Genomic DNA, 12,557 nt, shown 5'->3' with positions numbered 1-12,557 from the left:
GTGTAATGGGATCAGCAAAAATACCATATGCTTGGAAGCGCCTCATTTGGTGGGAAGAACATTCATTCTCTGTGGGTTACATATCAAGTGTCCCTTGGTCTTGTGAACTGCTAAAGAATGTTTCACGTTGGAATCAAACTACCTTCACAACATGACATAAAAGAATGGACTTGGGAGACATTTTTCTTTTTTTAAAAAAGACTTTATTTCTTGATTTGACAGAGAACACAAGCAGGGGGAGTGGGAGAGGGAGAAGCAGGCTTCCTGCCGAGCAAGGAGCCAGATGCAGGGCTGGATCCCAGGACCCTGGGACCATGACCTGAGCCGAAGGCAGATGCTTAACCACTGAGCCACCCAGGTGCCCCCGGGGAGACATTTTTCTAACATGAAAACACATTCTCCTTGGCTCAGCCTTTGTTGCTACAGTGTTAACATTATTAATGTTACTCTTTTATTCTTTTAAAAAAACTTATCATTAATCATCTACCAGGCACCCATGTTCAGATATGTTAAGTCATCTAATCTTTATGTATTGCAAAGAGGAGACTATTACCCCCATTTTATAGATGGGAAATCAAGGCTCAGAGCTGAATTTGTGGAAGGTCTTAGAACTAAGTAACAAGCTAAGATTCAAACCCCATCTCTAACTTCAAGCCGGAATCCTCGCTCTGCTCCCTGCTAGCTATGTGACTTTGGCTCAGCTGCCTTGGTATCTTGAACTATAAAATAGGATACTAGTCGTGCCTGTTGCCTGGAGGATTTGTGAGTAAAACACTCAGAACTGTGCCTGCCTTGAAGAAAATGCCATGGACCTGCTATTATTACTATATGTTGTTCCACAACTGCCTCCTTGGGCCCCCTTTTTAGGGAGTGGGAGATGGAGGGAAGGCAGGACAGTAGGCACACTGAATAAAAATTCTTCATCCTGCCAAAGCAATGCAGGCGTGAGTTTGTGCAGGTACACTGAGAGTGAGGAGCTGGGCAAACAGTGGGGCTGAAGCCCAGCTGAGCCCTGTCCTTCCTAAGCCCCAATTCCATAAAAGGAGACAGCGGATAAGCCCGTGCTCCTCTGAATCACTCCTCAGATGGTTTTCCCCGATTCATGCCTATAAATGCACAGAAAGCTCCTGGTTTTCAGCGAACAATAGTAGCTAGAACTGAGGAGTTTTCAGAATGTTAAAATAGACCCCAAGCCTTCCAAGTCAATTCTCTTCGGTTTAATGCTTCAGACATTCATTGAGCACTGATTCCTTACTGGGTGCTGAGTAATGCACTGATGGACAAGGCCCCGCTTAACCTCATGGGGTGACGAGGGATCCATGGCAATGACCATAATTCAAAGTGAGTATGATGGGGGAGAGCTGAGATAAAGACTCACTGCTCAGGGAGGACAGAGGGGAGGGCAATCCTGCAGGGCTGGGTAGGTCTGGGAAAGCCTGGTGGAGGTGGTGGCATTTGGGCTGGGGCTTCGAGGAGGCCCAGGCCTTCCACAGTCTGCGATGGGAACCTGGAGAGCATGGGAATGGAAAAGGACATTTGTGGGGAAACCCACATGGCAGAGGTGGGTAAGAACTGTGCAGGGCACTCAGAAGGTTTGGACTCTCATTCTGCTAAACTGGCCACAGACGATTTCATTTCGGGTAAGCCCAGCCATGAAGTTCTGCGGGTGTGTTAACATGTTTTCTGCAGCATGCTTAGGTGTCAACTGAAGAAGGATTCAGGATACCTATTCTGCCATATAGATGACATCGCTGAAAGTCTCAAGTAGTTTTTTCAAGAAGAGGACATGGGAGCGCCTGGGTGGTGCAGTAGGTTAAGAATCCGACTCTTGGTTTCGGCTCAGGATGTGATCTCAGGGTCTTGAGTTTGAGCCCCACGTTGGGCTCTGCGCTCAGTGGGGAGTCTGCTTGAGATTCTCTCTCTTCCTCTCCCTTCCCCTTGTCCCTCCTGCTCTCTCTCTAAGTAAATCTTAAAAAAAACCCAGAAGGGTACATGGATGCTGTTCTCCCTGACATCTGACATGCTTGCACCTGCCAAGTCTGTTGTCTGGAGCCCGCAGGATCCCTGGCTGGGACGCAGGCTCTTGTGTTTCAGCCTCTTTACCTCAGAGATTCGCAGACATTGCTCCACTGTTGTCTAGCAGTCGTGAGAGGAGGAGTCTGAGGCCAGCCTGAGTGATTTCTCCCAGCACTTGAATTGCTTTTGTTTGGACTGGAGACCTGTCAGATTCTTTCTTTATACTTGAGATTCAGTAGACTTCACCAAGACCTAGTTCCAGTGTTGATTGTTTTAATATCAACATTTCCTGTGATACTGCTACGGTCTGAAGATTTGTGCCCCCCCCCCCCCGCCGATTCATATGCTGAATCCCAAAGCGCAGTGTGATAGTATTAGGGTAGGGTAAGACTGGGAGGAATGCTGAATGGATCACCCATCGGCAGCGAACCCCTTAGGAATGAGGTTGGTGCTGTTATAAAAGAGGCCCCGGAGAGCTAGCTTGCCCCCTTCCACTGGGGGAGGATACAAGCGGTCCGCAACCCCAGAAGATGGCCCTCACCCGACCTTGCTCACACCCTGATCTCAGACTTTCAGGCTCCAGAACCCTAAGAAATAAATTTCTATTGTCTATAAGCCACCCAGTCTATGGCATTCTTGTTATAGTGGCCTGAACAACTAAGGCAAATACAATATCCTCTTCTGGTCCTAAGATTTAATTCTTCTTCTTCTTCTTTTTTTTTTTTTTTTAAATTTCAGGGACATTCTCTTCGGTTGTCTCGAACATCTTTTCTATCGTATTTTGTCCTACTCTCTCACTCAGGAAGTAGAATTACAGGTATATTGTATCCTCTGCTATTCCATAGCTGTTACTTTCTCTGTAACTATTTTTAAAAAAATTTCTTAGAAGATTTTTATTTATTTGAGAGAGAGAGAACACTAGCAGGGTTAGGGGCAGAGGGAGAGGGAGAAGCAGACTCCCCGCTGAGCAGGGAGCCCGATGCGGGGCTCGATCCCAGGACCCTGGGATCATGACCTGAGCTGAAGGCAGACGCTTGACTGAGCCACCCAGGCGCCCCTCTATAACTATTTTTAAATCTGTGTTCTCTTCTTTTCATTTTGTGATTTTTCTCAGGCTCTCTCCTCTGACCCAGATGCTTCTTAAACTGGGTTTATTTCTGCACCAGATACAGTTTGTTGGTTCTTACCCAGTCCCATTTGCCCACCCTCTCCCCTGGATTTCAGGGAGCTGGAAGCCTGAAGGCTGCATTCTGGTTGGGTTCTGCCAGTGGGAAGCACTGGTGGGAGCTTAGAAGGTGGGTGGAAGGGAGAAGCCATTTTTCCACTTCTGGCAGGAGAGATTGCAGGGACTGGGTCCTGTGGCTGTGCGGCTGTCACCAGCCACGGTGGTGGGCAGCTTCTGTTCAACCGTGATGGTGCCGACACTGGCCAACAACACCCATGTGGCTCATGGGTGCAACTCTGGTTTACATCCCCACCTCCTATTTGTTTTCCTAGCCTGCCTCTTCAACATTTTGTAACAAATTCCCTGCCTTAGTTCCCTCTCTGCTTTAAATATAGATCTGGAGCAAATGCAGTTTTCCTGGTTGAATGCTGACTGTTACAATTACCATCATTATCCCTTTGCTTCTTATGTGGCTTTACCTCTGAAACGGTTTTCTTTTTCACTTCCGTTTCTTTTCTTGGCACTGGCAGCTTGCTGGTCATCTTCTGCGCCTTATAATTGTATCTCCTCTTTAGCTTTTTGTCTTTTTAAGAGATAACTATTTTTTAGTCTCAATTCTTGTGTTCTTTCATTTCTCTTGTAACATCTGTTGTGCATCCGCCTTATTTTTCTGTTCTTTCCCCTCCATTTCTTTTAGTGGCTAGTTACAGCTTCCCTAGAGTATGGCAGTTCTCAAACGGCGGCATGCATCAAAATCACCTGGAGGGCTTGTTAAGATACAGAGTCATGGGTCCCAACCCCAGCATTTCTGATTCAACAGATCTGCAGTTGGGATAGGAAATCTGCATTTCTAACAAGTTCTCAGGGAAGAGGCTGCCTCCACTGTTTCAGGGACCACACTCTGGGAAGGGGAGCGAGAGTGGATGTTGTCGGTGATCCACCCCGATCCCTCTCACCAAGCCAATGCACCCCTCAGCCAGCTGCTGTGAATGTTGGCTGCTAATGGCTCACAGATGCCCCTTTTCCTGAGAAGTTCCCCCAACAGGAGCTATGCCACCCAGAAATCCCTGAGAAGTTGTGTTCCCCTGAGGGTGACCCATGATTGATGCATTTGTCATACAAAGTCCTGGTCCCTTGCCTCAAGGTGGGAATAGACCTCTCAGGTGCCATTCATGATCCAGAGCTCCTTATGGGATCAGGCTGGGGCTTCAGCTGAAGCCATAGATTTTTTTAAAATTTTTTTAAAGATTTATTAATTTATTTTGAGGAGGGGGGCAGAGGGAGAGAATCTTCAAGTGGACTTCCTGCCGAGCGTGGAGCCCAATAAGGGGCTCCATCCCACGACCCTGAGATCACAATCTGAAGGAAACCAAGAGTTGGATGCTCAATTGCCTGAGCCACCCAGGCGCCCCTGAAGCCTCTCTTTGATTAACTTTTTCCCCTTGCCTTATCCTGCTTCCTGAGAGCACTCACTCAATAAATCACCCGTACAAGAGTCCCTGTTTCAGGCTGTTTCTAGAGAAAATGACCTCACGCAGTCCCCTTCTGGGTCTTTTCTGATCACTCTTTAATGGGGCTTATTTTTTGCTGGAACAGAATGTAGAAGGATGAGGAGTAAGGTGGGGCAATCTGCAACTTTCATTTAGATTAGCTGTCTTAAATACCCTCTTATTAAGTTTATTACTTGGGGCTCCTAGAAATCCCCTTCAGTCACACTCTCTGTTTCAACTGCCTTCTCACCGCCTGTTATGCACTGAATTCATATGTTGTAGCTCTAACCCCCAATGTGACTGTGTTTGGAGACAGGGCTTGGAGGTGGTAATGAAGGTTAGATGAGGTCAGGGGGCGCCTGGGTGGCTCAGTCGTTAAGCGTCTGCCTTCGACTCCGGTCATGGTCCCAGGGTCCTGGGATCGAGCCCCGCATCCGGCTCCCTGCTCGGCGGGAGGCCTGCTTCTCCCTCTCCCACTCCCCCTGCTTGTGTTCCCTCTCTCGCTGTGTCTCTCTCTGTCAAATAAATAAATAAAATCTTGGGCGCCTGGGTGGCTCAGTTGGTTAAGCGACTGCCTTCGGCTCAGGTCATGATCTCGGAGTCCCGGGATCGAGTCCCGCATCGGGCTCCCTGCTCAGCAGTGAGTCTGCTTCTCCCTCGGACCCTCCCCCCTCATGCTCTCTCTCTATCTCATTCTCTCTCTCAAATAAATAAAATCTTTAAAAAAATAAATAAATAAATAAAATCTTAAAAAAAGAGGTTAGATGAGGTCAGGCTAGGGCACTGATACTAGAGGATCAGTGTCCTTTTAAGTAAAGACACTTTACTTAAAGTGGCTCAGTTAATTGTCTGACTTCGGCTCTGGTGGTGATCCCAGGGTGCTGGGATTGAACGCTATATTGGGCTCTCTGCTCAGTGGGGAGCCTGCTTCTCCCTCTCCCTCTGCCCCTCTCCCCCTGCTTGTGCGCTTGCTTGTGCTCTCTCTGTCAAATAAATAAATAAAATCTTAAAAAAAGAAAAAGGAAAAAAGAAAAGACACCAGAGAGGGGCACCTGGGTCACTCAATTAAGTGTCTGACTTCAGCTCAGGTCATGATCTTGGGGTCCTGGGATCGAGCCTCGGGTCAGGCTCCCTGTTTGGTGGGAAGTCTGCTTCTCCTTCTCCCTCTGCCCCCCCACCCCTGCTCGCACTCTCTCTCTCAAATAGATAAAATATAAAAAAGAAAAGAGAAAGCCCCCGAGAGTTCTCTCTCCCGCTCTGTACAAAGAGGTCATGTGAGCACGTAGGGAGTCGGTGCTCATCTCCAAACCAGGAAGAGAGGCCTCACCCAACCAACTACACTGGCACCCTGATCTTGGCCTTTCAGTCTCCAGAACTGAGAAAGTAAATGTCTGCTGTTTAGGCACCCTAGCCTGTGTTATTTTTTCACAGCGGCCCGAGCTGTTTCTAAGACACCCTCCTTCACCACACTTGCTCCAGCAGTCTCCTCTGGTGTCTCTTGCCTGTCTCTCCTTCAGCTCCCTCGCCCCTGCCATTCTGAGTTAGTAACCTCAGCCCTCCGGGGACATTGCCCCTCCTCTGAAGCCACCTGCAGGCTGAGATGGCTTCAGTCTAATAAAAAAATTGTTGAAGCAGCTTTCGTGCCTGTGACACGTTCAAGAAAATCTCTAGTTCTGGGAGAGCATAGCAGTTCTCAGCTTCCTTTTCACCAAAATCCTGATGTCACAGGACTTAGTGAAAATCCTCTCCAGTTAGAGGTTGTAACTACTTCCATGAAGATGAAATTCTTTTTTCTTTCTTTTTGTAATTCTTTTGTTGTGAATAATGAGTTTTGAGAAAGGGGATGGAGTAAAAATCCCTTTACCCCACCATCTTTAACCAGAAGTATCCACCCTGTATTTATATATGATTTACATCCCTTTATAAAGTATGATATTTGATGTCTGTATATATATTTTCTAACGTATGGATGCATAGTCGTTTCCAGTTTCCTGTCCTGTAAGAAGCATTGTTATCAATCTTTGCTCATTTGTCATTTATCTGATTATTTCATTAGAATATAATCCTAGAAATGGAATTTGTGTCAAAAGCTATGTGTGTGTTTAACTTTGCATACTGCCACATGTTATTTTAGAAGGTTTGCTATCAGCTACAAAGGGCTGTTGGAGCAACATCTAAAAGGTGACGCCCCCAAAGGATGTCCTCCACGGAGGGGCATTCCTGAGACAGGGCTCATAACAGCAATGCTTTTTAAAAAGTCTGTATAAATGAGTGAGAGACACAAGAATTTTCATTTGTGTAATATTTCTTTGCCCTGTTTGAATACATGGTTAAAATGTCATTAGATTTTTACTTTTTTAAAAAAGTGGCTCAGTTAGTGAAGCATCTGCTTCAGCTCAGGTCATGATCTCGGGGTCCTTTTGGGCTCCCTGCTTCTCCCTCTCCCTCTGCCCTTACCCCTCCCGCTTGTGCTCTCTCTCTCAAATAAATAAAATCTTTAAAAATATAATAAAAAAAACAAAAAAGTAAAAACTTGATACAAGGCACGGTGGTAGGCACTGGCCCACAGTAAGTGATCCAAAAACGTATATTTTATTAGCTAGCTTTATTAAAAACTCCTCCAGGATGTTATAGTATAAAGAGATAGAGAACAATGCAAATAAATGAACAATGTTCATTTATTCAGTCAACACATTTTGATTGAAAATCTACTATGTGCCAGGCACTGTTCTCAGGCCTGAGGATACAGTCAGAAGCAAAAGAAACAAATGTTCCCTGCCCTTGTGGAATTTACATTCCAATGAGGGAAAGAGACAATAAACACAATATACATAATAAAGAAGAAAAAATATGTGTTAGTAATAAGCAGGGCCATCCCTAAAAGGTTGTGGGAGCCGAAGGCGATTCAGTCAATTGAGCCCCTACCCAAGATAATCACACTTGAAAGGAGACTGCACTGCCCTCATCTTTCACAGCATGCTTGGGATATGATTAAAGGGAAGAAAATCTCAGCTGAATTTTAGTGGTAGTGTGAAAAGAGAAGTAAGGTACCAGAAGCCCTGAAGCAAAGGACCCAGGGTGGCTAGTTCCAGAACAAAGGAGAAAAACAATGGGGGAAGGAAGACTGAATGTGTTTATGTTGCAGTGTTGTGTGTGGGTGGGGAATGGCCAGGGTGAAGAGACGCTGTAATTTTGGATACCCGAGGCCAGGGAAGGCCTCACTGAGATTTGGTGTAAGGATCTGAAGTACATGAGTTAGCTAGTTGTACGGATATGTAAGGAAAGAGCCCTCCAGGCAGAGGAGGCAAACTCAAAGATCTCAATCCCAGAGCACACACAGCACAATGGGCGTCAGGAGTCAGTGGGTAGGTGGAAATAAATCCAGATGAGGGATGAAGGGGGCTCAAGGAAGCCAACTGGGGACAAATGAGACTTTAAAAAGATGATGGGTTCAGCAGTGAAGAAAAAAGAAAAAAGATAAAGCCACATATTATTATACCTATTGCTTGAAATTTGGAGAGGTTTTTATAAGGTGAAATGAATTTTTAAAGTCCAGGAAAGCGAAGGTTAAAGAATGCTGTTTTTAAGTAGCATAAAGTGGTATTACAAGCACTACCCTGATAACTTGTTCTCTGCATCCACAGAAGACAGACACAGAGAAAAAAGGCTTAGAGATAATCTACTAGGCCTGTGCCAAAGAGGTCAATCAGACAACCCCCGGAGATCCCTTCCAGCAATCTGCGAGCCTTAACCCTGTTTCTTACACAAAGAATCACTGACATTTCAGTTTAGGAAGTTGGCCAAAAGAAAATCCTTAGCATTTCATTTTATTGAACATGAACACAATTGCTCTAAGTCACTTTCCTTCTCCAAAAGCCTTAACTGGCTCCAGTGTTAAGGGAAAATATTTGAAAGCATTAAAAGCTCTCGATGATCTGACTGTAATGTATGGTTTTAGTCTTATTCTTCGCCCTAGTCAGACTTAAAAATTCATCATTCCGCAAATGTGTTTGATGACAGAGTACTCCCCTTCACATCTTCAATCACACCAGCATTGCTCTTGAAATACCTTACTCTCCTCCATGTTTCTAAAGCCTACCTTTCTAAGAGTAAATCTGTGCAACAAATCTTGGTAAGTGGTTTATCAGGAAGTATTAAGAATCTTAAAACTGTTCCTAACTTTGACCAATTCCCTTCTGGGAATCTCCTCTAAGGAAATCATTTGAGGGGCAGGCAAAGGTTTTTGCACAAAGATACCCTCAGTAGCAGTACTGATTTTTATTTTTCTATAATGAAGACTGTCAGGCATACACAGAGAGTTGGGTGCAGTAAAGTCCCATATATCCACCACCCAGATCTAATCATTTATTGCCATATTTGTTTCAACTAACACCTTTTCCCTTAAAAAATCTGCTTAAATGTTTTAAAGCAAATCCCAGATATCAGGGCATTTTACCCCTATATACTTCGATATGCATCTCTGAAAAATACAAGCATTTTCTTACCTAAGCTTAATGCCAGTAACACAGCTAGCAACATGAACAGTAACAATCAATCCATAAGCATATTTCCCCAAATATCTTTAAAATGTCTGATTTTCAGTCGTTTTGTCAAATCAGCATCCAAATAACATCCCCACATGGCATGTGGCTATTGGGGCTCTTAATGTCTTTCTGAATCTAGAGTGGACGCCTTCCTTAATTAATTACCATTTTTCATGCCACTGACTTGTTGAAGAAACCAGGTCACTTGTTCTGTAGGATAATCTATATTTTAGACTTGTCTGTGAATCGGTCAGGATAGGCCAGGTCATAGTCCAAATTTCATTGGCTTAAAACAATGAAGCTTTGTTTTTGTTTTTTTTTTTCTGTATGTCCATCTCACATTGAGAGGTCTGCTCCCTGCTATCGTCAGGCTCACTTCCAGACCTAGACTGGTGAAGTAGTTACATCATTGCTGGTCATCGTGACAGAGAAAGAAAAGAGCTTTGAAGGGTCTCATGCAGGCCTAGCTACCACTTTCCCCTCATCTCATTGCCCACATTTGGTCACATGGCCCTACCCAAACAAAGAAGGCCGGGAAGTCTATCTCACCATGTGTAGGAAGGGCACAGATCTGGGCATTTTGGTGAGCTACAAAATGGCTACTAATCTATTTGCTGCCCTGTGGTGTCATTTTACTTGTTTTTCCATCCCTGTATTTCCCGAAAAATGGAAGTTAACTCTAGAACTTGATTCAATTCAGGCTCAGTAATTTTGGCAAAAGGACTTCAGAGGTTGGCCTGTGTGCTTCCTATTGCATCACATCAGGAGCACAGAGTGTTTAATTGTAGTAGGTGATAGCAGCAATGGCTACTGTCTCCCTGGCCTCCCATCATATATATGCAAATATGAAAACAATGCGAGAGAGGCAGAGACTGAGAGACATTGATTTTAAGAAATTGGCTCGTATGATTACAAAGTCTGGCGAGTTCAAAATCTGTAGGGTTGGCTGACAGGCTGGAGAGATTGTTGTATAAGTCTGAGCGCTGTCTACCGGCAGAATTCCTTCTTGTCCAGGAAAGGCCAATCTTTGTCCTATGAAGGCCTTCAACTGATGGGATGGAAGGCCATCTGCTTTACTCAAAGTCTACCAATTTAAATGCTAATCTCCTCCCAAAAATACCCCACACATAAACATTCAGAATGTTTGAACAAACATCTGGGCATTGTGGCCCAGGCTATGTAACAGATAAAATTAACTATCACAAACATACTTCACTAAGATTATGTTATGGGTTGAACTATGTCTCCAAAAAGACATGTTGAAGTCTTAATCTTTGGTACCTGTGAATGGGACCTTACTTGAAAATATGATTGTTACAGATGTAATTAGGTATGATGAAGCCATACTGGAGTAGGGTGCACCCTAATTCAATATGACTGATAATAAGAAGAGGAGGAGATACACAGAAACAGATATGCACAGAGGGAAGATGATGTGAAGACACACAGAGAGAATGCCATATGAAGGCAGAGGCAGACACGAGCTACAGTGCCACAAGCCAAGGAATGCCAAGGACGGCCAGCCACTCCAGAAGCTAAGAGAAAGCCATGGGACAGACTGTCCCTCAGAACCTCCAGTAGGAACAAACCCTGTTAATACCTCGATTTCTGACTTCTAGCCTCTAAAACCGTGAGACAACAAATTTCTATTGTTTTAAGGCACCAAGTTTATAGTACATTATTATGGCAGCCCCAAGAAACTAATATGAACCACACAGACAAAATACTATGTTCTAATGCCACTGTTTCCTGGGTGTTTGTCAACTTGTGATAAAGTTAGGTTCGTGCATTTCTGTTTGTTTTCAATATTCTGGACTTTTTTTGTTTTAATTTTTGGCTATATTAGTTATTTATGTTTTCAAAAGTCAAGCTATATAAAGTATATTCAGAAAAGTTGTATTTTCCTTCAGTCTGTCCTATCCTGTTCCCTACCTCCCCAACATATAGAAAAAAAATCAATTAATATTAATAATGGTTCTCTGTGGGAAGTCAGATTATGTTTTTATCCTAATTCTTCTCTGAGATTTTCAAATCAAGGCAAAAATTAAATTAAAAGAAAAAAATAAAATTTTTTGGACAAGGCCCAGCTCAAGTTCCATGGCCTCCATGAAACCTTCCCATAAGTCCTTTTTCTTTTCTGAACTCATACATTTACTGTCTATATTGCTCACTTAGCCCTTTTCATCAATCAACAAATTAAAAAATGAATGCACTGAACCTAAAAAAATTAACGCACTGAGATCTGAAGGGCACCTTGTGAGATGCTGTGAGGACACAATGTATTATCAGTTAAGTTTTCATATATGGTCATTTCCTTTATTAAGTTGTACATTGAAGTGAGAGCTTTCTTATAGTCTACATGGCGGCCATCACTCCTGACTAATGAACCAAATTCCTTTGCACAAAATGTTGAAGAGAAATTAAAAACTGAAACAGATTAATACAAATCCCTTTAATAAGGCATATCAATGACAACTTCATGTTTAAATAAATATATTGTTAAAAAACCATGCAAGAGCATTTTGTTATAATTACTAAGAAAGATTTGAGACTGCTAGTCCCTCTGCAGAAACACTATGCACAGATGCAAAATGATCAAAGGCTGATATAATAATGAATCTCAAATGAGTGGCGTGGCCATCTTGGGTCTGCAAAGGAAAAATCAATATAGAAGCTTTTAGCAATTCTAGTTAATTTGTTAAACAGCAGTTAGCAGAAGAAAGGGTTTGATGCAAAAATGATATCCTAAATATACAATAATATATAAGATATAATATTCAGCTGCATATAACAGTACCGCTGCTTTGAAGTATCATCAGGCAAGGATCAGCATTGGTTTGATGAAAAATAGCAGGTGGAACTAAAAATTGCAACTTTTCATTTCTGATTAATTTTTTACAAGTGTCTTTGCAACTTTTCATTTCTGATTAATTTTTGACAAGTGTCTTTCTAAAGTATTTTTCATGTTAGGAGACTTCCTTTGTTTGATGATTCCTCTGACTATACTACCCTGAAACATTATTATACTTTTACATTTATATAATTTCTCTGGAAAGCAATTTGGCAATATACATAAGCAGGTATAAATATGTCTACACTGATGGACCCAGTAATTCCATTCCTTGAAATTTAATCTTAGAGAGTAATTTAAAATGTGAAGATCATGGTAGTGAGAACATGCATAAGATGTCCCCTATAGTATTACTTATAATGACAGAGGGAGGAAAAGTGAAATTAGTGAACATTTGCCTATCTTCATACATTTCATTTTAAAATTGTAATTATGAACTTGTAATATAATATTGTTTAAAAAGATACAAAATTCTTCATTTTTACTATTAA

The 12,557-nt window shown here is 42.9% G+C and overlaps 1 protein-coding gene across 9 annotated transcripts in view; it reads right to left on the bottom strand.

Annotated features, from left to right (window-relative positions):
• Positions 1–12,557, bottom strand: part of IFT25 (intraflagellar transport 25) — a 65,918-nt gene that overhangs the window by 25,352 nt on the left and 28,009 nt on the right. For 5 of the 9 annotated variants that reach the window (XM_073896716.1, XM_073896717.1, XM_073896714.1 and 2 more), the window contains one exon: positions 365–1,507. The exons of 1 other annotated variant lie outside the window; for it this stretch is intronic. In XM_073896716.1, coding sequence (XP_073752817.1) covers positions 1,382–1,507 — 126 coding nt within the window. In that variant the 3' untranslated portion in view covers positions 365–1,381. Of the gene's footprint in view, positions 1–364; positions 1,508–11,652; positions 11,864–12,557 lie in introns of those variants that run through there. 3 more of the 9 variants (XM_025871682.2, XM_073896720.1, XR_012379474.1) reach the window with 2 other exon arrangements.

This window comes from Callorhinus ursinus, unplaced genomic scaffold, assembly GCF_003265705.2.
Source record: "Callorhinus ursinus isolate GAN/ISIS: 27379988/994484 unplaced genomic scaffold, GSC_fseal_2.0 scaffold9, whole genome shotgun sequence".
Lineage (NCBI taxonomy): Eukaryota > Metazoa > Chordata > Mammalia > Carnivora > Otariidae > Callorhinus > Callorhinus ursinus.
The sequence above is the reverse complement of the archived record's forward strand: the minus strand, read 5'-3'. Positions and strand labels throughout refer to the sequence as shown.